Genomic DNA, 23196 nt, shown 5'->3' with positions numbered 1-23196 from the left:
AATCATGTCGTCTAATATATCCCGAGGGTTTTTTTTATCAAAAAACCGAGACTTGGGTGCTTTTGTTCTTAACAATAAAATACAACAAAATAAATATTTTAAAATGTTCGTTTGCTGTCATGTCACTTTGCCAAACATAAGCTCACAGCTGGACGACTGACTGTTTTGTGCAACAGGCGAGCCATTTACACATTTTTAGCTATGACTGCCATTTGATTAAAAATCAGCTTTCAATGATTGAGATTATGAGCCTGGACGTAAAGGTTTGTCAATTTTGTTTAATAGTAGATCAATATTTTTAAAATTAGGTTCGAAAAAGCTCACACTATCGCAAACTAGCTATTTTAAATGTTGCCACAAAAAAAAAGATAGATTTAGCTATAGCTAGCTTGGCTGGTAGCACTGTTAGTGATGTGCGATTAGCGTCCACAAATACAGGGCTTATTTTTTAAATATTCGTCAAAACAAAAACAGCTTAGCTTACAGTTGTTCCGGAAAAGACCTCAAATAAACAAACATTCTAGATTGTTGATGTGGTGATTCTAAAACCTCAAAATTCGAGCAATATCGGAGTAATTATTGAATCAAAAATAACCCAACAAACTTCCCGCCAAATAAGCGGCGTCCGAATTTTTTATTGATGAAATTGCGAAATGCCAATTGCTGTTTTTAACTGCGTACGCGAGGTGAGCAGTGAGGATGGGGTGAGTACTGGTGTCTTATAGATTGCAGATTTATATATACATAGTTATGTTTCTCAACTGTTAGTTTCACGTGGCGGACAATCTGCTAAAGGAGAATGCCGGCAAAAAGTGGCGAACCAAATCGCCGGGTGAAAAGTCGGCCTACGTGATCCTAGAGTTTCAGGAGCCGCAGCAAATTACGGGCATCGATATTGGCAACGAACATGCCGCCTTCATAGAGGTGCTGGTCAGTCGCACAGGCTGCCAGACGGACGATTTCCGGGAGCTGCTGTTGTCCAGTTCGTTTATGACCCCGATTGAGAGCAAGAACTCGACTAACCAAAACCGGGTTCGATGTTTCAGTGGTCCTGCCTTGGCGGAAAGTGTCCTGCCCGAGAAGTGGAAACTGCTGAAGATAGTCTGCACGCAACCTTTCAATCGACACGTCCAATACGGACTATCCTTTGTCAAGGTCCATGTGGTTGGAGCTCCGACCAATGTGGCTGCTCCTCCGAAGGTCAAGTCCCTGCTGCCCCACGGAATGATGCAGTTTGGGGCCTTTAAGCTGCGCGAAGAATCTCCGGACTCCGAAACCGACAATCAGGTGAACAGATTTCAGCGCTGGAAGAAGGAGGCGGCACAACATCAATCTTCCACTGCCGTCTCCACAGCGGCAGCCATTCGAGATGCAAGCTCTAATGCCTTGAGAAGACTAAGCACTGGCAAGGCTTCAAGCCTGGCTGCATCGCCCTCTGCGTCGCCCAAACCCACGCCCTTACCATCACCTGTTCCCAATGCCCTGCGATCAGAGTCTCCTCCTCCTTCAGATGCCAAGCCACTGGATCGTAATCGAGCTTCCCTCTTGTTTGGTGATGATGACGAGGACGAGGATGTCGTCGAGGGGAATGCCAAGAAGCAACGGTTGAGCAAGCATCTGGAGGCGGACAAGGAGCGGCGTCGATTGGAGCAGGAAAAGGAGAGGGAGCGCAAGAAGAACAAGTCAAGCAGGCATTCACTGGATAAGTCCTCCAGCAAAGAAGAGAAATCCTCCTCTAAAGAAGATAAATCCTTGTCTAAAGAAGAGAAATCATCCTCAAAGGAACACAAGTCCTCTAAAGATAAATCAAACCCAAAAGATGAAAAATCATCAGTAAAAGAAAATAATCTATTAAAAAAAGAGGAAAGATCCCATTCAAAAGAGGATAAATCAGCCAGGAAAGAGGACTCCTCGAAGGCCAGGGATAGTCCTCGTCCTTCTGCACAAAAGCGTCATTCATCGCCTACTGTAGGCGCTGCCACGCCCGCCAAAAAGCAAAAGGTTAAGGACGCACCCATCCAATATCGTCCCTTTAATCAGCTGCTTAAAGGAGTGTTCCTGGTCATCAGTGGCATACAGGCAAGGAATCTTATTTAATTTACAGATTCACTGAACAAACTGCTTAACTAATACTCATCTCTTAACATTCCAGAACCCTGATCGTGCAGATTTGCGTTCGAAAGCCACAGCTTTGGGTGCCAAGTATAAGGCAGATTGGGAGCCAGGATGTACTCATCTTATGTAAGCCAGCGTTGTTTACTTGATAATTAACTAGCTAACTTCGAAATTGTAACCCAACTAGTTGCGCCTTCAAAAACACCCCCAAGTACAATCAAGTGAAGGGCAAGGGAAAGATTGTGACCCGTAGTTGGATCGAAAAATGCTATGAACTAAAGAAGTATCTCCCCTGGAGACGATACGCCCTTAATACCGCAGATCTTGGCCAGCCGGAGAGCGATGAGGAGCTGTGCGATGAGGCGTTTAAGCCGACTTCACGGCGCCAGTCCGACGAGAACGATGTGGAAATCCTAGAGGCTTATCAGGTAAAGAAAACCTATGATGCGGCTCAAAATGATCACAAAAAGGTGGATCTGAATACAGAGGCTTCATCGGGTATCGATACGGAAGACGAATTGGAGCGGGTGAATCAAGGTGCGTCTTTTATTTCCCTCTTTTTTCATTTATCTAATAAAATTTAAAAATGTATTATTTAGAGAACAACAACAAAAAGAACAAACACAAGACTCCAGTGAAGGAAAAGTCGAGAGATGCCTACGAAGTTAGCACAGATGAAGAGGATTATCTGGTGCTAAAAAAAAAGCAGTTAGCTTCTGTTGATTGAGTGCCATTTATAATCTCATATTTTGCGTATACCTCTCTTAAATTGAATGAATATTTAGTTGATATTTCTATAAAAGTTCTATATAATATTGAATTTTTGGAAGAACTACTTAAAACATTTTTCTTATTTCAAATCAGCAGAAGTATGACGAATTCAGAATGTGTTGTTTTATTACTCTTAAGTAATTGAAGAACTTTTTTTGTCGGCTTGCACTATATTAAAAACAAAAATAAAACAAAAAAAGTGTTTATTGTCCTTTTTTTTCTCCTCCTAATTGTTTGTAAAATACTTTGAGGTGATCAAAATAAACCTTTAAATATTTGCCTTAGACTGTGTATCAAGTTTGTTAAGTCTTTTGGAATTTATTAAAAGCCTATTTAGCTATTTCAATAAAAGATTTTTGAATAAGTGTCCCTTGCAAAATATTTGAGGTCTTTTAAAATAACTATAAGAAATATCGTGTGTAATATGCCTATCGCATGACGCCAACTCTAGTCTAATGCGATGGTTCATCTCTAGGAATGCCTTAATATGTTCCCGACGCAATATCCTGTTTTTTAAGGATTGATATCCGATAAGTATGCTATAACAATATGGTAAAATATTTGTTAACCCCTAAAAATATGCTTTAAAAGTAAAAGGAAACGACATTGACAACTGCGAAAAACGATTTGCAACCCCCAAAAAACAGGTGGAAAAGCAACAGCTGTCTGCTTTTGACAGCGCGCTCTCTTAGCTCTCACTTTTCGTATTTTCCTCACTGGCATTTTCCCTAATGGTGAAAAACTCTCTCTTTCGCCCACAGTCGTGTATTTGCTGTCGAGCGAGTAGAGAGCACTTTTGGGAGTTAATAAACCAACGCTATTGTTTATTTATGGTAAATATCTATGGCTAACACTAGGAATTCTTCAATGGGCTCTACGAAAGCTTCTTGCGTATCGCAGAGGATCATAAAACAGACTTTTCCCCGAGATTTTACTCCTTTGTTGAAGCCAAAAAAAAAAGAGACGGGAAGTGAAAGTCCCTGGCAATTTGGAAAATCGATACGATTGAGCCATAATTAAAAGTATGCTGATAACTTGCACTCCCCCCTTTAATTTTAGAGTGTGTCAGTCGTTGCAAAATTAAGAGATTGAAGGAAACAAAATCCGGAGACTAAAAACTGAGGTAAGAGGTTCGACCTGTACACGCAGAGAAAAAATATCTACCAAATCGGTCACCAATTCGTGGGATTTTAAAATACATACAGATTTCCAACAACTCAATTAGTTGATTCCTATTCTTGATAATCGTTATATGATATGAACAATATATTTTTAGCAAAAATACAACTCTATATAAGACGAAATATATTAAAAAGTAAAATATCAACAGAAACCCACTGCAATAATAAATAAATAATTAATGTATATTTCTAATTAATAACAAATCAAATTGTTGGAACAGAATATTTTAACACTAAAATATTAAAACTTAAACATGTTATATTAAAGAACTAATATGCATTTATTACATTATAACAAATTTTGTTCTGTTTTTGAAAGAGAATATATTTTTTTAAAAAGCAGAATTAAAGCGTCCATTTTATCAAGCTGTTGACGCTGTATGAATAAAAATACTGTTTTCATAATTCTTAAAGTCTTAGAAAAAGGCCAGATTTGAATGTATTCACTATTTTTTCTTAAAAATAACGAAGTCCATCATTTGGTTATGTTTTTTCCCTGCATAGAAGATAAGTGGTGCCACGTTAACGATGACCCTCTTCCACAGATCAAGACAAGAGAAGCAATTAATCGAAGGCCAACATGGGTAACGAGACCTCCCTGCCCATGGACATGTGCTCCAATTTCGATGCGGACGAGATCCGAAGACTGGGCAAGCGGTTCCGCAAGTTGGATCTGGACAACTCGGGGGCCTTGAGCATAGATGAGTTCATGTCACTGCCGGAATTGCAGCAGAATCCTTTGGTTCAGCGGGTGATCGATATTTTCGATGCGGATGGCAACGGAGAGGTGGACTTCAAGGAGTTCATCCAAGGAGTTTCGCAGTTTAGCGTTCGCGGCGATAAGCTGTCCAAGTTGCGATTCGCCTTTCGGATTTACGACATGGACAACGATGGCTACATCTCGAACGGGGAACTGTTCCAGGTGCTCAAGATGATGGTGGGCAACAACCTGAAGGACACACAATTGCAGCAGATCGTTGACAAGACCATTTGTTTTGCGGACAAGGACGAGGATGGCAAGATATCGTTCGATGAGTTCTGCTCGGTGGTGGGCAACACCGATATCCACAAGAAAATGGTCGTCGATGTTTAGGTGTCGTATAATATACCTACATATAGCAGGATTCCAAAATGTGTGTACCTTCCCTTCCTTCAAACCTGTTCAGCTTTATAATAAATGGTCTGTCTGTAAGTCTGTGAGGGCGTTTAAGGGCGTGCCAAAAACGAAGCAATTTATTCGATTTATTGATATACCTATCGCATATAGTACACTCACACCCACAACCTGATCGATCTCTCATCCTCAGAATGCAATGAATTGTGTCTTATACTCATACTTGAAACCACCGGCAACGGACCACTACAAATTCATACTTTCTAAAAATTTCCCCATACGAATACCTTGGAAAACCCTCTTCTCGCTCGGATAGGTGACTTAGGATTGCTCGCATCATCTTAAACTAGTTTGTACTATATCCTAACTCTACGTTCAATTCAAGCCTAACACTTAAGTTCATCTCTTGACTAAATGTTGTGTATAAGATATTTAAAAAAAAAAAAAAAAAAACAAAAAAAAAAAACTACAACTACAACTACAATTAAACACTGTTTATCGAAAAGCTAAACTAAAATGTTCCTAACACGCGTTTACCTCTGGGTAAAGTGGGCTGGGTTCTTTGGCCGACAGGCAGATGTCCTCGAGCCCTTCGGTACGCAAGTCCTTGGACAGAATACACGTGCGTGTGTCTTTCGACTGTACTCCCAGAGCTTCCAAAACTCCCGAAATGCCGAAACACGAACTCCTAACAAACCCTCGACAGCGAAAACATAAAAGAGGAAAACCACCAGCCGAAGACAAACGAAAACTTTTTGACCGTTGGCAACGATTAAATGTTTTGTAGGTCACCGATTTTCCAACTGCTCGTGTATGTGTGACGTCCCTCATGTGAAACATAATACACGCAGAGAAAACCATAGCTCTTATATTATTATTAGCGATTTTATTTACCTTATTTATGTATTATATAAACTTAGGTAGTGCGGAATTCAATAAATTCAATTTAATTTAGTTATTGTATTTATTTTATATTTGTACAAAATTAGTAAGTTGTTTATTGAACTATAAATACCATTTTAATTCTTATTTAAGTTGTATGTCAATAGATACTGTCTTCTTATTATATTGTTAATTTTTTTATGTTTAAAGAAAAATTATTAGATATAATATATAAATAATAATTATTTTTTTAATGCTACACCCCAAAAAAAAAAATATTAACACTTATACTTTAGTATTGTCTGAAGTTTATTTTCAAGACACACTTTTTAAAACTAAACTTTCAATTTTTTTCGGTGCATGTATGTACTAATAGTTCAAAGATTGAAATAAAGCAACAGAATCAACTAGATTTTCTCTGAGTGCCAACAGGAAGCCAGCCAACTAGCTGTCGGGTCCGTGGAGAACTTGTACGGCAACAGAGCCTTGACCACGGAGTCACCTACTGAGTTCGGGAGGTCCTGCGAGGGTCCTTTTGTGTGCGAGAATGTGTGTGTGTCTGTGTGTGTGTCTGTGTGTGTATGTGCCTGGTATCAATAAATTATTATATGCTGTCTGTCGCAAGTTGGTTCGTTAATCATTTCTGCCCAACGCCCACCGTCCCCTACCACCAGCAACCTTCAAATAAAGGCATTTCCATTTTGAAAATTAGTAGGGTTAATGCTGGGGGTAACCCCCGACCCTGGACTACCAATCTTCAATCCCCAATCACCAAATCGATGTCCCATAATTTCGCTCCTGTTGCTGCGTCACGAGCCCACGGCTGACCTTTTTCCTTTGGTATTAATTGGTTTGATTAATGTGCTCCAATTTTCGGATGGTACGTAACTGCGCCAGGCCCCAATAATCAGGCATTTTTTTTTCCAACGCGCGTCTATTTTTTTTTTTTTTTTTTTTTTTTTGGGACAACCAGGACTTGTATTAATCGATGGGACAGCTACCATTTGTATCTCCAAAGGTTTTCCGAAATACAGCCTGTAATATATAATCTGAGATGGGCGTAAAGAATACCAAGTTCAGATAATAATCAGATATTTGTTATGTTTCATAAAGATCGTTCGAACTAATTCATTAATATTATGGGCTTAAAGCTGCTTATTTTCCACTTTCATTTTAATATAATACAATTCTTAACTATGTATTTTATATCCCAATTTTTGATGTAATCTTATATAAATTAGAAGCGAAATCTATAAGACATATCTTGCCACAAACCTTATTGATTCTTTTTGCTGCTTCGTTTATTTTTGGAAACCATTTTTTGTTGTTTCTGTTTGCAAAGGGACCCCCAAACTTATTTCGCTTGAATAACTTTGATTCGGAGCCAACTATTTAGTCAAAAGGCTTTTTATAAATTATGTACAAAAATGTCCCCGATTTTAATGGGCTGGTAAGCAAAGGGGAAATAGTTGGTTCCCCTAAACACAAATCAATATGCCTTTCATATATCTACATATATAGGCGTTTGTGTCTCGGTGTGTAATGAAGTTTGAACAGAGGTAAGGGCTATCGTATAACCTCAAAATGAAACTGTCAGCTTTTATTCTTTTCTTTTTTGCCGCCCGGAATCTCTGGGTTTAATATAGAGCCCATTGACTCTGGCATTAGTTTTTCGATGCCTACCCCATACCCACCTGGGGAAATATAAAAGCATTTTAGTTTATGTTGGTTGTTTTCGTGATGTTTTTTTTTTTTTTTTTTTTTTTGTGGTTGTGTTTTTGCAATAATAATCGCGACATTAAGTCAAAAGCGGGCCTGCAAAAAGAAATGCCGAATCAATGTCTATATGTGTGCCTCTCATTGACAGTTGCGGTCAAAACTCTGTAGATTTGTTCTTGTTCTTATATTCATATAAATAGCTCTAATAAATTCCTAAATATTTATAAATTTTTAACCTTTTCAAAAGGGTAAATCAAAAAGGGTTAATTGAAATATATGAGGCAATTGTGACCAGCACATAAAACAACAATTTAAACTTGTTGTGGTGGTAGAAAAAAAAGAAAAAAAAATTAAGTATAAAAAAAATGTATTTTGTCAAAAAATAATTTAATTTGCAAAAAAAATTTTTTTTAAGTTTTCTCAAAACTGAGAGGCATTTTGTAAAGTATTCAAAAAACATTAAATTCACTTAACTATTAATAAATCTTACTAATATATATATATTTTTTTTGTCATTGCTATGTGTTTATTGGGTAGTTATCTTATTTAATTAGCCATTTCTATAATTTCTTCCCCAGCTGTGCGTGTGTGAGTGCGGTTGAGTGGCATGTGTGAGTGTGTATTGTGCGATAAAAGTTGACTCGTGCCAGTTTCGAGCTGTAACCGAAAACGCATACAAAACAAAAAACGGCAAAAAAAAAAACAAAAACGGCAAAAAAAACAAAGAAAATGCGGAAGAATGGGGAAATACAATGTGAATGGGAATTACAAAAACAAGGCATCAACAACCACCGCCAGGAGCATTCCTTCCCCTCTCAATTCCACCATTCGCTTCCATCTGTTCCCGCCCCCAGAACCATAAATTCACCATTTCCACGCAGCTACCTCAACAGTGCACCGCCCTCTCTTGCACGCCCTTTTGCCCCACCGACGACCCACTGAACCACCGACCCACCAACCCACCAACCCACCAACCCACCGACCCATCAAGCCACCGCCCCCCCATTAAAGGTGGCGGCAAACAAACGCCGGTGACGCAACGATACTCTGGAGCCCCCGATTCCGAACCCGAATCGCATTCCGAATCCGAATCCGAGTTCGAGAGCGCGGTGTCCAAAAACGGAAAAAACATGAATACCAACTAACTGGGACGGACCTGAACCTGACCCACTAACCCTTCGAATTAGAGGCAGCGATTCCAAGATCCACTGGGAATTCCAAGAGATATAGTTCCCAAATGTATGTATGTACATACATACATATAGAAGACGTCTTTAATGCCTAAGCATTTTAGCATAGTACACTTGCAATTTTAGCCCATTCATAAGCCAAACCTTCAAGGAAAGAATCAAAACTTCATAACTCTGTTTATATGGTAAGTTCAGCCTAAATAACATGTTATATTATATATATGTTAGGAACACTCAAATAATTTGGATTATCATAAAAAAGCTTTTTGTGTATCCAAAAAGTGCATTAAAAATATTTATAAAATAACAATATTATAATTTAAATTTTTTAACTAAAGATAAGATAAAAAAAAATCACTAATAGTTAATATTACTTTTATTTTTGTAATTAAACGTCACCTAACTATAATATATAGTAGCTCAAAATATGTGAGTTTTTTTATGATTTGCATTTGCATTTGCATTTAAAGTTGAACCTTAAGCCTAAGAGTCTTAGGGTCAATGTTAAGTGCTCTGTGGGTGCTTTTATACTCATACTCACGAAAACTGAAATGTGGCAGTAAAACTGACAAGTGCCAAGGCACTCTTATGAATTTAATGGACACTTACAGCTCAACCAGAGCATAAGAAAATGGGCAGTTGGGCTCTAATCTTCCATTCAGTTTTAGTTGATCCGACTGAAATTAGGCTAATATTCGTAATTTCCCGTTTTAAATAGACCGTAAAATGTGTTAAATTAAGTAAATGTCTCACAAAGAAAAAAATCGATATCCTAATTAAATATAAGTTTGGTTAATGGTTTGAAATGGATGTTATTACTCGTGCTGTATTGAAAAATTTAGTCTGTTTCTTATACGTATTTAATTATCTTGTAAATAGTCCGCTCCTGCCGATGTCGTGGTTTCAACTTAAACTCCGACTTTACCTCTGACTTCATTTATGTTTCCATTTTCGATTCCGAGTAGCGACCCCTGATTCCCGAATCAGTTGCACTCAACGAAGTATCTTTATACTTGTATAGTGTGGCCCAGTGGCGTCGTCGGGAGTTCTTTGCAGTGGGGTTTGTTTATAGAAATTAAAAGTAATGTATACTTACAAGTCAGAATCGTAGCTTTTAACAGTTACGCCAAAAATTACCCATACGACACGTACGCCCGGTTATTTTTTTTAGCATTTGATTCGATCGAACGCAAACTTTTAATTTCCTGATAGATATTTAAATTAAACATACCATAGACTGTTTTAAAATATGTTAAGCAAATCAAAGTATTTGGTGCTCAACTTAAGATTTCTTTTAATATTTCTTCTTAGCAAGTGTGTAAGACATCAACAAGTCTAAAATAGTAACTCGATGTACACTTGTTACTCTGTGTTTCTTTTCTGCTCTAAATAGCAACACTTTATTTAATTTGGCGTTTTAAAATATTTAGAAATTCTTATTCTTAGTTTTCAGTTAAAAAATTAGTTCCTAACTTGGAGTTTTGAAAGATTGAATCTAAAAATAGCCTACCTTTGGGGGTTCTTCCTTTCACTCAGGCAACCCAAAATTTATCACAATCCCCCTCCCTCCCTCCCTTTGGTAAAGGACACAGTTAACTTTCGCCGCCGCTGGGCGGACTAAACGACTTCCCGCCCCGCAAGTGCGACAGGGAGAGAGAGAGAAAGCGAGGGAAGTCTGGGGAAAAGCAGGGGGAAAGCTGGAGAAAGGGAGAGAGCGACCGACCGAACGACCGACCGACCAACCGTTAGCCGAGCGGAGAGCAAGAAGAAGCACGCTATATACACGGTGCCGAGCAACAAATTGAGTCAGTATCGCACAAACAACACTAACGGAAACATCAACGTGAAAACGAGACGGACGCCCTCCGTCCCGTTATATCTCGTTATATGCTGTGTCTGTCTGTCTGTGTGTTGAGTTGAGAGTTCTACGTCGCGCACTCCAAAAAAAAACTTTAACATCCTACATACACTGGCATACACACTCACACACGCAGTAAGGTGGAACATTAAGAACAACCAAAAAACAGAAGCTTCAGGTGCTAGAGCAACAACAACAGACAGTAAAGGAATGAAACAGTGATAGAAGCTTAGATCTCAAAAAAAAAAAAAAACATGAGCGAGAGAGATAGCAAGATAAGCAAAGATCTCAAAAGGAATGACCTAATTTAGAAGTGAAAGCAGTTTAGATCTCAACTAAAAAAGGAGCTAAGCCCTCTTTACACGACCTTGGTTTTCTTCTGAGTTGTTTGGGCATTGGTACTCTAGAAATTACAAATACCAAATTTCTTTGTAACACTTACAAAATTCAATTAAATTTGTTTTCCGACTGTACTAATGTAAAAATGAATATAAATATATATGACGAGCTTGTTTTAAAATTATGGACCTTCAAGAATACGTTCTTTAAATTTGAAGCTTAAAATTAAGATAGTGTAAACAGGTCTTAAGACCAAAAGAGAGCGAGAGAAGAGAGAGCCGGAGTGTCAATCAGAGGCTTTGGCTCAATTCAATAGAAATAGAAAGAGAGTAAAAGTGATCCCAGGGCAGCAAGTAAAGTTTACAAGTTTGCCAAATGACAACGTCATTGAGAACTTAAATCTCGCAAAGTTTGCCATTGCCCCTCGGACAAAAAGCAGGACCAGAATATTCAGGCACAGATGCATCAAAAAAATCAAAATAAAAGAAAGAAAACCGTAAAATAGTTCAAATTCGACAGGCAGTGGAGTTGAATGCTCTTCGTTCGTCGTTGTCGTCGTGGGTGTCGTACACAAAAATATATATATAGATCGAGCCATCTATATATAAACATTATATATTTTTTTCTTGTTATTCTATAGTTAATATATATTAAAAAAAAAAAATATATTTAAAAAGTGCAGAAAAAAGAGCGCCCAATGCGGCCAATGGAAATGCCAAAGAAAATGCAGCAGCAACAAATTCGACAGCAAACGCAAATTCTGCAGCAACAAGAGGAGCAACTACAACAACAATTGCAGTTCCCCAATACATAAGTCCACCGAATTTTCCGTCTTTGTCGCGCGCGTTTACACTCACACACACACACACACCAGACACACACCTACACACTTATACAGGAGCACATGCATGTGCATAAATGGCAATATGGACGAAAAGCAGCTGCATTTGTGTTTTATACCAACACTGTGAACCGCGCGTGCCAAATATTGCCGATTTTATCACACGAACAGCAACAACAACAGCAGCAGCAACAGAAGAAACAACAATAACAATATCACCAGCGGGACCAGCTATTAAATAATAGAGCTATTACAACAACAACGATAACAACGAACAATACCGGAAGGCGTCGCAAAATATCAAAGTGGGTACCACTGTTACTTCATACAACCACAGCAAATGCAACAACAATGCAAAGATAGCAAATTTACTAACACACACTAACACACCCACACCGCCTGCACTATCACACCCACATGAACACCAATGCGAAACTTCGCATACCAACACGAACGACAAATAACTGTAACCAAAGTGCAAGTAGCGGCAGAAAAGGACAAAAGGGTAGAAAACAGGAGCGAGAAGGAGCAGGAGGGAGCAGGAGGGAGCGAGAAGGCATGCCAAATGAGTTATGCGTGCACATTCCTCAATCCACAGCTGCAGTTGCCTGCACACATACACACACACTGGAAGAAACGTCCTGCCAAGCCCGTAACAACTACACACTTAACACATCCTGCAGGCAAAAGGCAATAAGGGTTAGAAGTAGAAGAAGTTTTAAAGTTCATTAAAAGTTTATGGCTTTTCTTATGTGAGGGAAACGAGTTCTGCTAAAAAACCTTTTTAGATTGAAGCTATAGCAAATCCAATTTGTCATCTTAAGTTATTCCCAAAAAACTAATTAAAAATGGGCCAAATGAAATACAAAAAAGTAAATTAGAACTTTAAACCTGCTTAAAATTAAATATCGAAACTATATACCTATTGTCTAGCATACAAAATTAACAGTTTTGCTTATATCAAACAACGAGTTGAATTCAAGTAAAATTTATTCCAATGATTTTATTTTGCCTCTTGGAATTATTATACTCGAAACACACAAACAAACCAAATATAACACGCTTTCTAATTAGAAAATAAATAAATAAGCTTAGTCTAATTGTATTTACATACTTGAACATATAAATTAAAGGGTAGTCTAGAGCTATTAACCATCCTTTATATACATGTTATAGATATTTCAACACATTAAAAGTCTCTTAGTTTATTATTACTATTACATGAATGGACATAGACTTAACTCTTAGACTAACTTTTTTTTTTAATTTTTTAAACCTTTTTAGATTTTACTTAATATAGCTCCTTAAATTGTAGTTGTTGATGCCCTAAACACCAATTTATTTAAAGACCTATTAAATCTGAAAGAGAAATTAACTCTAAAGTTTCCACAATCTTATAAATAATTCCAAAACCCTGGTAGCTATGTTAAATATTCCCCCAAATTGTGTGGAAAGAACCCAAGCAAAAGTTTTGTTCATAAAATTAGGCCAACTTCGCATACCGACCAGGGCTCAAATAGATTTTCGGAAGACCACAAGCCCCCCAACTGTCTATTAAGTTTTATTATTCCGGGAAAGGGAGAACGGAATACTTGACATTTTTGCTTTCCGTGCAGTATATGCAGATTAGGCCAAGTTGGCTGAGGAACCGCAAGCCGCAGCCGAACAAGAACAGGAGCTTTCAAGTGCTGTGCAATCAAAGGAAGGACCTAAAGGAACCCAACAGGACCGCCGGAGTAGAAGAAAAGGCCCTGTTCATACGACCGATGACACACGTTTGGCCCTCTGCAGTGGTGAACGAACAGTGTATGTATGTAACTGGCATGCTTGCGGTCATGCAAATGCATAAGGATTAGTCCTCGTATACGGAATATGAGACTTTCAGGACCAGTAAAACAATGACCCCGTCCCCGTGCTTCCCCCTTTTGCCGCGCATGGATAATTCATGAAGAGCCAAATTGAGTTTGTGGTCAAACCCAAAAACATAACTAAAAATAAATAATTTAGTGATATTGGGGAACCTTTAAGAGCATTCGGGGGTTTGAACTTTAAACTCAACTTTATGCTGAACTTTTCCAGCGGAAATTGAAAACTGAAATGGGGACAATTACTGGAATTGGGTCAGTAATTGAATGCAAGTTTTGTAATGGTTATTGGCCATTTTTTTTTTTGCTTCTCAGCTGTGTAAGTCGACTTACTTTATCTAGCCCGGGAAATTAAAATAAATAAAGCAAAGGAGGGTTTTAAACTATTTTAAAACTCAATCAATGAAAGTTTAAGGCTTAAAAAATGTTGTACATGTTTGGTATGACTAAATTTTATATTATTAAATTTACCAAATTTCGCCATTTTCTCTTAAAAAATAGGCCTAAAATCGTAAGAACCTTTGATCTAAGACAATTTTTACTTTCCCTCACCAAAAGCCATTTTGTTAACACCTCTTTAATTGTCTCGAGAGGCACTAAAACGGAAAGTTGCTCGCATCAAAATCATTGTTAATTACCCATCGCTTAGCAATACACACAGTATTTCGAGTAAGACATTCCTTATTTTTATTGTAAATAACAAAGATCGTAAAACCGATGTACATACATACATACATACACCATACTGCTGCTACTATTGTAAATAAAATGTCAATTGTGTTTATTTCCCAACCCATTATCCAAAAATACATCAAATAAACTTTTTTGAATAGAAAATAAAAACATTTTTACACTTTATTCCCTGAAATTTCGTTTTTGTTTGGTTGTGTTTTTCCTTCCTTTTTTTTTTTTTAGATTTTTTGCAACTCATTTCGTCTGGATGTCGCTGCTTTCGCTTTCTATAAGATGCGATGTGCAAGATATCCCAGATATATATCTGAATGCACTTGTGTGCTTTTGGGAACGATCGTGTTGAATGTAAAATATGTCTGCGACGTAGGAATTTGCCATAAATAGATCCGAGATCCCGATGCCAATACCAGTTTTTAGTTGCGTTCCCAGATATTTCTATCTATCTACACAGGAACTCCAATATCTGTCCCCTGAGAATCTTAAGTAATGCCTTGTTAAGCTAATGGAAAATCGCATTCCTTTCCCCTGCTTTCCACCCTCTGATCGAATCTTGATTTATTTGATTAATCTTTTGAATTTTAAAAGTCTTTACCCTGACGGTTGCGTTGATAGCATTTTTCCTAAAGTCCTCTGTTGAATGGTTAATGACCAGAAAAGCGAGCAAAGTGAGCGTAATTAATGGAAACTGTAATCAATCATGCGCTCCAATTAACCGACCCATCCCGTCCAATATTGTTGATATTCTTGTCGGATGTGGCACTGCAGAGGTGGATATACACCCCTACCCTTCTCTGTCTGAATGCTAATGGCAGTGACGGGGGCCTCTTTTTTCCATTCTGTCTCGTAATGACACAGAGCGGTCCTGGTGTACATTTCAAAACTCATTACGATTCACTCACTCGACGTCAGCACGGGTATCTATATACCCATACATATGTTTACATATATATATAGGTCTGTGGTTATAGCCGACGAGTCATCATCTCTGATTTCATTTTTTTTTCTTTCAATGAGTTCCATATTTTAATATTTTGATTTTGTTTTTCATGAGGTACTTGGTTGTTTTTGGGGAACTCAAAGAGTCAATTATTGGTATGTGGCACGCTTTTATGGCGGATTTCCTAATTTGAGGTTGCTTTGATTTCTGATATTTTTAAATATCAATTTTTAATATTATATTCGTTGATTTTCCAATTGCTAAGCTGTCTCTTATGTGTACTTTCTACGTTTGTTTGTTTTTATTTACCAATGTAATTTTTACTGATTTAAAATAGCTTTCATTAATGTAGTTTGCATTTTACAATGCATCGAATTATTTTATATTTAATTAATTTATTTTTTATTAAGAAAAAAACGGTTCAAATTTACAAAAAACGTATATTGCCTTCAATTTTGTGTGGTTAAACCACGCATATTACCGATAACCTTTGTGTAAATACTGAAATTAGATTTGACATTTTCCTGACGCAATAATTGATTATTATAACAAGTTGGCCTTTCCTGATTCTTGGATAACTTATCTGCAAAATATCCATATATATTGCCATTCATTTTGGTTGTATATTGATAAAGTGGCCATTGGAGAAAAACACACATCGTTATCTCGTTATCGATAATTAATTCAGGCTAAACCACTTGAGCCAACTTCAGTCTCTTTCACTTCACCACTCGAATTCATGAATATCGAGAATTTGGTTTGAAGGGCTGCTTTTTGTGGGCTTCTCTAATAAGTCCCTGCCGAAAATTCAATGGCGTTCAAGATTGCTATTCATAAAAATCGCCTGAGAAAACTTGCGTCTTTTATTCATATCGATAATTGTTTGAACAATTTCGGTGAATACCAAAAATGAATTCATCGATTGCTTGCGGCCTTTTCATTTTCTTTTCTCGCTTTTGGGTTTTTCTTTTTTTTTTTATTCGCTTCATTTACTTTTGGATCCTGGGGGCGGTGGCCAAATGGGGAGTGGCAATCGAGAGGAGCCCAGAGGACCCATATAACCTTTCACCTCGATTGGGCGAGATGTTGGTTGGCGGGTGAGTATTTCACATTTGCTGATTTTTGACGCGTCCATTTACTGTTGATTGATTTTGCTTGTGCACTGTAAATTACATTTTGACCTTAAATAACGTGACTACCTTAATATTTTTTTTTAAATTATTGCTTAACGCCTTAGAAAAAATAATTCAAGTTTTTAAAAAATGTATTTACCATTGTTCAAAAGTGATAAAATATTTTCGGTGATAAAATCTATGGAATTGACTTAAAATTTTAATTGTATTTATCAAAACTATCAATACAAAAAATGTTTTAAATTAAGTCAAAATTGAATTACCCAAAGTAGATTAAAAACTACAGCTACAAAGATATGAAGGTTCATGTTCGGGGTCGAACAAAATTAACAAACAGTATGAAAATATTGTTGCATTTTTCTTTAAAGCAATTTATTTTTCCCCGATTTTTTCTATAGTATAAAATCTTTATAGCTGCATGTGTGAGTTGCGGTTGCGTCTACTTAAAAATACATTTATTTTTGCGGCTTACAATGCGCGAGGAGACGCGAAAATTGATCAAATATTTATACAGTTTGCATAGTCAATTTCCATAAGTCCATCAGCGGTCCGTCTGTCCATGTGTGTTGGTTTATGAGTGTTTTTCCCGAGTTTTGTGGTTTTTAGTGTGTTTGTTAACCACATCACCCCCAACCTCCCAATCACTCATTTTCCCCGTTAGCTTTGCCCGCTTTGTGTGTGTCTAGCCTTGTCCTGTCCCATCAATGTCAAAGCAATGAACCCGAATATCCATATTGCCAACGCTTCGCTTATTCAATTTCCCCGTCTGTCTATCCAACTGAAGACCCCATCCCCGTTTTCCCTGATTTTCCCTGTGGCCAATACCCTTTTCAAAAGCCTGGCAGCTCAACGAGTTGGGAGGACGAGGAGGAGGAGGGCTTACTAAGGGTATTAACAGCTTCGACTTGGCGCAAAGGAAAACAGCGTTTTTGTTGTTTGCCCAACAATGTTAATATGTCTACGTAAGCATGTACACAAAGGCACACAGTTGCGGACAGGATAATAGCAGTGCAAATTAACCTTTGTAGTGTGTCCACAATTTCATCGCCAATTGCTTGAATGGCTGACGAAACAATTAGTCGCCTTTGGTTGGGTAATTTCACTTTAGTCCGTTGTTTTATGTACATCACAATGCGATTTAAATCTTTTAATGGGAGGTCACATAAGGATTTTTGAATATTTAATTTAACAAATAAATAAATAGTTCCTAAGGAAATGGATTTATATTTTTACCAGACATACAGGGTTATAAAGTACTTAGTGGAAACAAGGTATGAAATCTATATTTGCAATCGTAATGTTATGCCCCAAATTATCATATTTATATGTAGTTATATATGTCTGCTTTTATTTGCCCTACTGCTTGCCCCTTGACTGTACTCGTGCATATGTTAAGTATATACGCACTCAATTAGAAAGGAAAATGTGGAAAACGGTAGAATCGTTTATGACTCACCATAGTGCGTACCGCCCCCCGACTTCAGAATTCTGACTTCAGACCGCCCGCCCGCATTGGGCCATTAAAAATGTTCAGGCATGTGTAATTGTTTTACACACACAAGATGCCCAAGATATGGAGCTGAAGTCCAAGGGGGTTGGGATTTTAGTATTTTGGCATGGAGTGTGTGTTTGATGTCTATATGGTATGCATAAGTGAAGGCATATGTACTATATATATATATATATATATATATATATATATATACTGTATGTGGATTTGGGTATATCTGTGGCATCTAACTTGACAGGTGCCGACAACTTTCGGATAGCAGTGTCAATTCTTGTCAAAACAATTTCTTTGCTTTCGGTTCAGTTAGTGATTCTCCCCCCGTCGGAGTTACGCAAAATACCCCGTAACCTAATGAATGTATAATGCCTATATATATAGCAGCAAACCTGACACACGTTTGTAAGTAGGGTTCCCCGTTGATGGCTGCATTAAATTGGCTTGGTTTGCTCTTGCTCTTTTTTTTTTCTCTGTTTTTACTACCTCCGACCGGCTGTCCATCATCTATTGTGAGTTTGCCTGTTCTTTGGACACTTTGTGATGGAGTTTTGGCCCGCGGCCAGGATAAGTCAGACCCATATCGAAAGTGTCAGGACTCGCAACTGTTGTTTCTTGGTCTCCCGACAAGTAGATTGTGTTGTCAAGCTGCGAATGGCAGAGCTTCGGGCAAGTGTTTCAATCAATTCAAGTTTCGGACAGAGTCTAGGACTACAGCTAAAGTGGCTTAAGATCCTTTTGTGCCTTCGGCAGGGTGGTAAACTCATAAAGTGCAGAGGTAACTTTTTCATATCCCACTGGAGACGTCCTTAAATCTATTTGCCACGATGGCTATCTATTTAATTAGATTTGGTTAGCTTTTCGTAGTAAACTCAGTCATGCTATTATGTAATTTCAGGTTTATTGATAACGACAACTTAGCTTAAATATTTAACTGGCTTGAGTAAGTCGTGCAACTTGTTCCCATTCATAAATGAATACTCACATAATAAAAGTAGAGCCAGGTTTAAATTGTTTAGCCTGTTTACTTGTTTTTCTTATTGATAAGGAAATACATCCGTTAATTGCCATTTAGCAGAGTTTAATTATAAAAAATACACAAAGAAATACATATTTTCCTTTTGTATAATATCTAATACATTTAAGACCAAGAAAATTGTTAATTACAATCAAAATAGAAAAGTGTTTTCTGCACTTTTAGTGCACACTTTTTTTGTAACTATATACAAAAAAAAATGCCTGTCTGTTTTTCTTCTGATCAGAGTTCAACTGAAACTAAAACCTTTGACCATATTCAAGCTGTCAAAAGTCAAAGTTAAGAGCCAAACTGGGATTAGAAGCCAGTTTAGAGACGGTAAGCGCACAGATTCCCAGAAAGAATGATAGCTATCAGGGTCAGGTTTTGTGATCCCAGGGCTTCCGTGCAATTAGAGGATGACCCCTTAACTTTGGCCAGCCTGTGGCATCCTTTTTGCTCCTCCATTTTTACCACTCGTTTTTCGTTGCTCGGTTTTTGTCCAAAGCAAAAAAAAAAAAAATCTGCCAGCATAGCTTTTGACGAAATGCAACGAGGTCGTTGTTGTTGAGTTAGGGTTTTTTTGTTAAGAGAAAGGGGGGGGAATCAGGTGGCATAATGTTTTGTGGCGGACTCCTGGCACAGGATAAAACCGGGCCAAGTTAACGATTTTCTTGCTTTTTTTATTGTGCGCTGTGCGAATGAAATTTATGTAGAGGGTCCGGCTCCTGTTTCGACACAGAAAAGCCAAAGGACTCGGTACTCGGTGCTCGACACTCGGCACTCTGCCTCTGATTTTGAGTTGTGCAATAAATTTTTATCTTTACATGCGACCGGCGAAGAGTGGTGACTTGTTACCAGGACCTGGACCTGAAGGTGAAGCCTGCGGATTGAAGGGTTTCCAACGCCCGTTGGCCATTAAACAACGCTGTCAGGTCTCAATGGCCACTGCCTGAAAACCAAAAAACCAGAAAACCTGAAGCGGCCATTACACAATAGAACTTACCTTTGTTTCAGTGTTGACAGATCTTTTTTTGTATTGAGAAAGAGGTTGACTGAAAACCAAGTTTGTCGATTTAAGGGAGTACAAACACTTTGAAAGACTGTTTCTGGCTCTTTTTATATTCTCAAATCGTATTTAATTTTTGTAGCTAAAATATATTATTTTGTAAAATATATATTTTTTTAATATATTAATTAATATTTAGGTTTTTAATTAATGATTTCAACTAAAGATGTGGTATTACAATATATTAACAAACAACAATTTACTTTTGGAAACCATAACCATTTTATTTATATATCTAATAGTGCTAAACCCAATGTATAACATTTTTGTTTCTCTTTTCTTATCAATAATTTTTGATAATTTAAATATTTTTTGTAAATAATGTGGTACACTTTTTGTAAAAGTTTCTGTACTCCCCTATTATTTTAATCATTCACATAATTTATCTAATTGATATACGCCCATCACTGTTTTAATTGTTTATTGTATCTGGACGAGCACAAAGTGCCCCATTTAAAATGTCAACATCTCGTAGACGTAAACCACTATCTGGGCACAGTTAATAAGGCACTTAATTGCGGACTAACAAGTATTTCCACTTCATTGAAGGCTCGAAGGGAAGCGCAACAATTGATGGAACAAAAGCCGAAACGACAGCACTACTCAAACTGTTGTACGAGGTCCTGTGCTCCTGTGCTCCTGTCTCCCTGGCTTTATTGTTATTGGCCAAGCTGCGTTGCGGGCCATGTTTTAGCGCTGAGTGCTGAATGACATTTGGGTCACCTGGGGCTATCCGACCTGCATATATACTATATATACAGTGTACACCCGTTTAACTTATTCCATTCCCATTCCCATTCCCATGCCCATTCGCCCATTCGAAGCTGAGGTTCGTCCTTTGACCATCGGCGAGGACATTCACACGCGGCCATCTCCTTATTTTATTTATTTTAGCTTTTTTTGGTTTTGTGTCCCTTTGCCATCGGTTTCATCGGTGCATGTTGGATAGGATTTAATGGGGGCGATACAGTGCGTCCCCGGGTTGTAAGGCGATTGATGGCTTAATGCCCCATGTTGTTGAGTGTGTAACATGGGATTACCGTGATTTGTTGTGCTAAGCAATCGAATTTGATTGGCCATTGAACAGGAGAAAATTAAATTATCAATTTAAGTAGGCGAGCTTATGGTGGTCGTTGAATATTAAGGGATAAAGGACTGTTATTGATTTGTGTTTCTATACGGCAGAAATGGTATATCTGATTGGTTAGAAGATTATGTACATTAGCTTTGAAATTTGGGCAATATATAACAGTATTAGTTGCAAATTAAAATCATAATGCCTCATTCACAAGAAGCTTATGTATTAATTGAATTGACTAGCTTTCAAACTGCATGCCATAGCTCTAGTTAATAATGGATATCAACAATAAACTATCTCTTAGGCTGATGAAAATCACTGTACAAATTACAAAATATATCGACTGGCAGTCCAAATGAATTATACAGCTGAGCCGCACTGTACGTGCCCCTGTACGATAAAGCAATCATTTTAATGGTGCGATTAAAATTTCATCAGTTCTACTCATCGAACGAAATCGAATTAAAGCGTGGCGCATCGAAAGACGAGATGTTTATCAATAATTCCAGATTCATCTATGAATGAAATTTTCTGCTGAGTCAGCCTTCTTGTTGGGGGCTTTCTCAATTTTTTGTTGTGTTTAGACCAAAATGACTGACAAATCAATCAATAGGCCAATGGACGTTATTTATAGAATTTCCCATCAAGGGTGGCTCATAAACAATTGAATTCATTTGCGCGCCCCAAAATGCGATTGCATTTGCCGTCGAGAGAAAAAGAATTTTAACCCAATTTGAAGCAAGAAACCACGTCCCATTCTCTCCGTCCGTCCCTTTTGTATCTCCGACCGTATCTTTAGCCAGTGGCGTTCTATGGGAGGGCAAGACCTACAAAATACACATAATAATAACGCTAAATGGCTAGTTTTTGCTAACAATTTATTTAGTCATAAATTAGTGACTATGTTCTCACAAACATGGATGTATTCTTGTAGCAATGGAAATATCTTCTTTATTTTTTTTTTTGGATATATTGATGTTTCTGGTGCATCCCTAACAATGATAAAAGCAACATTTTTTAGTGGTAATTTATAAAGGTAAAAGATTTATACTAAGGTACTTGCTTAGAAAATGAATCAACATACATATACCTAAAAAATAACAGATAATTAAACTTAATGTGATTTTTTTTAACTGCCCCTATTTTTAAGACCCCTTCCCCCCTCGATGAACTCCAGCGTACGCCCCTGTCTTGATCCGTATCTATATCTGTGGCATTCTGCCTGGCACGGACTCCTCTGATACGGTCTATGGTCTACGGGCCATGGGGCCCCCAACTATTATTAGCGGCACGCTCGACATGCAAACGTATAATGGATTCATATATATTTGGTGTACGATATGTTCTTGCACATGTGGGCCATACAATGTCGGGGATATATATGGATGTACATGGCAATGCCAGCCAGTCATCCAGCAAAACTCAGTGCTCTGCAGGTGTTCAAATTTTCACATTTTTCGTCCAGCACTCCGAAATGTCCTTTTGTCCTTCACACTGTGAGAAAATCCCAAGTGGAATTAGTTTGGGGAACTTCCTATTAATTAAGTAATATACGCAAAAACCTGAAGATTTCAAGTGTTTAGAACAGCAAAAAAAATTTAAAAACTTCAACTTTATTTTAAAAAAATCTTTGAATTCTTAAATCATTTAAATAAAAGCCATATTATTAAATTTTAAATGATATATTATACTTTAATTAAAATTTGATAAACTAATATTTTTAATTAAATTGGTTAATGAAAGTAAAATCAAATTCACACTACTTAGAAATCAAAATATTTAAAATAAAATTATTTTGTTGTTAAGTATTATGTGTTATATGTTTTTTTTTCATGCATTTCTGCTTTAAACCAACAAACCTCTGCATAACTGTGCCTGCATAATTTAAAATT

General features: G+C 37.4%; 3 protein-coding genes across 17 annotated transcripts in view; all 3 read left to right on the top strand.

Annotated features, from left to right (window-relative positions):
- Window positions 1-421: 421 nt before the first annotated feature.
- LOC108147748 (DNA repair protein XRCC1) lies at window positions 422-3170 on the top strand. The gene is made up of 5 exons (XM_017274479.2): window positions 422-704; window positions 769-2079; window positions 2153-2241; window positions 2303-2652; window positions 2715-3170. Exons 1-5 carry the CDS (start codon window positions 654-656, stop codon window positions 2840-2842), a joined length of 1929 nt encoding a protein of 642 aa, XP_017129968.1. The 5' UTR covers window positions 422-653; the 3' UTR covers window positions 2843-3170.
- Window positions 3171-3625: 455 nt separating this feature from the next.
- Window positions 3626-5698, top strand: LOC108147623 (calcineurin subunit B type 1). The gene is made up of 3 exons (XM_017274279.2): window positions 3626-3719; window positions 3946-4009; window positions 4613-5698. The coding sequence occupies exon 3, from the start codon at window positions 4648-4650 to the stop codon at window positions 5158-5160; it is 513 nt and encodes a 170-aa protein (XP_017129768.1). The 5' UTR covers window positions 3626-3719; window positions 3946-4009; window positions 4613-4647; the 3' UTR covers window positions 5161-5698.
- A 5098-nt stretch (window positions 5699-10796) lies between these two features.
- The window catches only part of LOC108147652 (small conductance calcium-activated potassium channel protein), a 63057-nt gene continuing 50657 nt past the window's right edge, over window positions 10797-23196 (top strand). For 10 of the 15 annotated variants that reach the window (XM_017274322.2, XM_017274321.2, XM_017274331.2 and 7 more), the window contains exon 1: window positions 11810-12315. The gene's annotated coding sequence lies outside the window, so the exon portion shown is untranslated. Of the gene's footprint in view, window positions 10966-11809; window positions 12316-23196 lie in introns of those variants that run through there. The other 5 variants (XR_001774530.1, XM_017274325.1, XM_017274327.2 and 2 more) reach the window with 2 other exon arrangements.

This window comes from Drosophila elegans, unplaced genomic scaffold (assembly GCF_018152505.1).
Source record: "Drosophila elegans isolate 14027-0461.03 unplaced genomic scaffold, ASM1815250v1 contig_149, whole genome shotgun sequence".
NCBI classification, from domain to species: Eukaryota; Metazoa; Arthropoda; class Insecta; order Diptera; family Drosophilidae; genus Drosophila; species Drosophila elegans.
Note: the sequence above shows the minus strand (reverse complement) of the source record. Positions and strands in the feature narration are given on the sequence as shown.

Coding starts and splice junctions, on each gene's coding strand:
- LOC108147748 (XM_017274479.2), top strand. CDS start 654: ATGCCAATTGCTGTTTTTAACTGCGTACGCGAGGTGAGCAGTGAGGAT. Junction 2,080..2,152: donor TGGTCATCAGTGGCATACAG/GCAAGGAATCTT, acceptor TTAACATTCCAG/AACCCTGATCGTGCAGATTT. Junction 2,653..2,714: donor ATTGGAGCGGGTGAATCAAG/GTGCGTCTTTTA, acceptor TGTATTATTTAG/AGAACAACAACAAAAAGAAC.
- LOC108147623 (XM_017274279.2), top strand. CDS start 4,648: ATGGGTAACGAGACCTCCCTGCCCATGGACATGTGCTCCAATTTCGAT.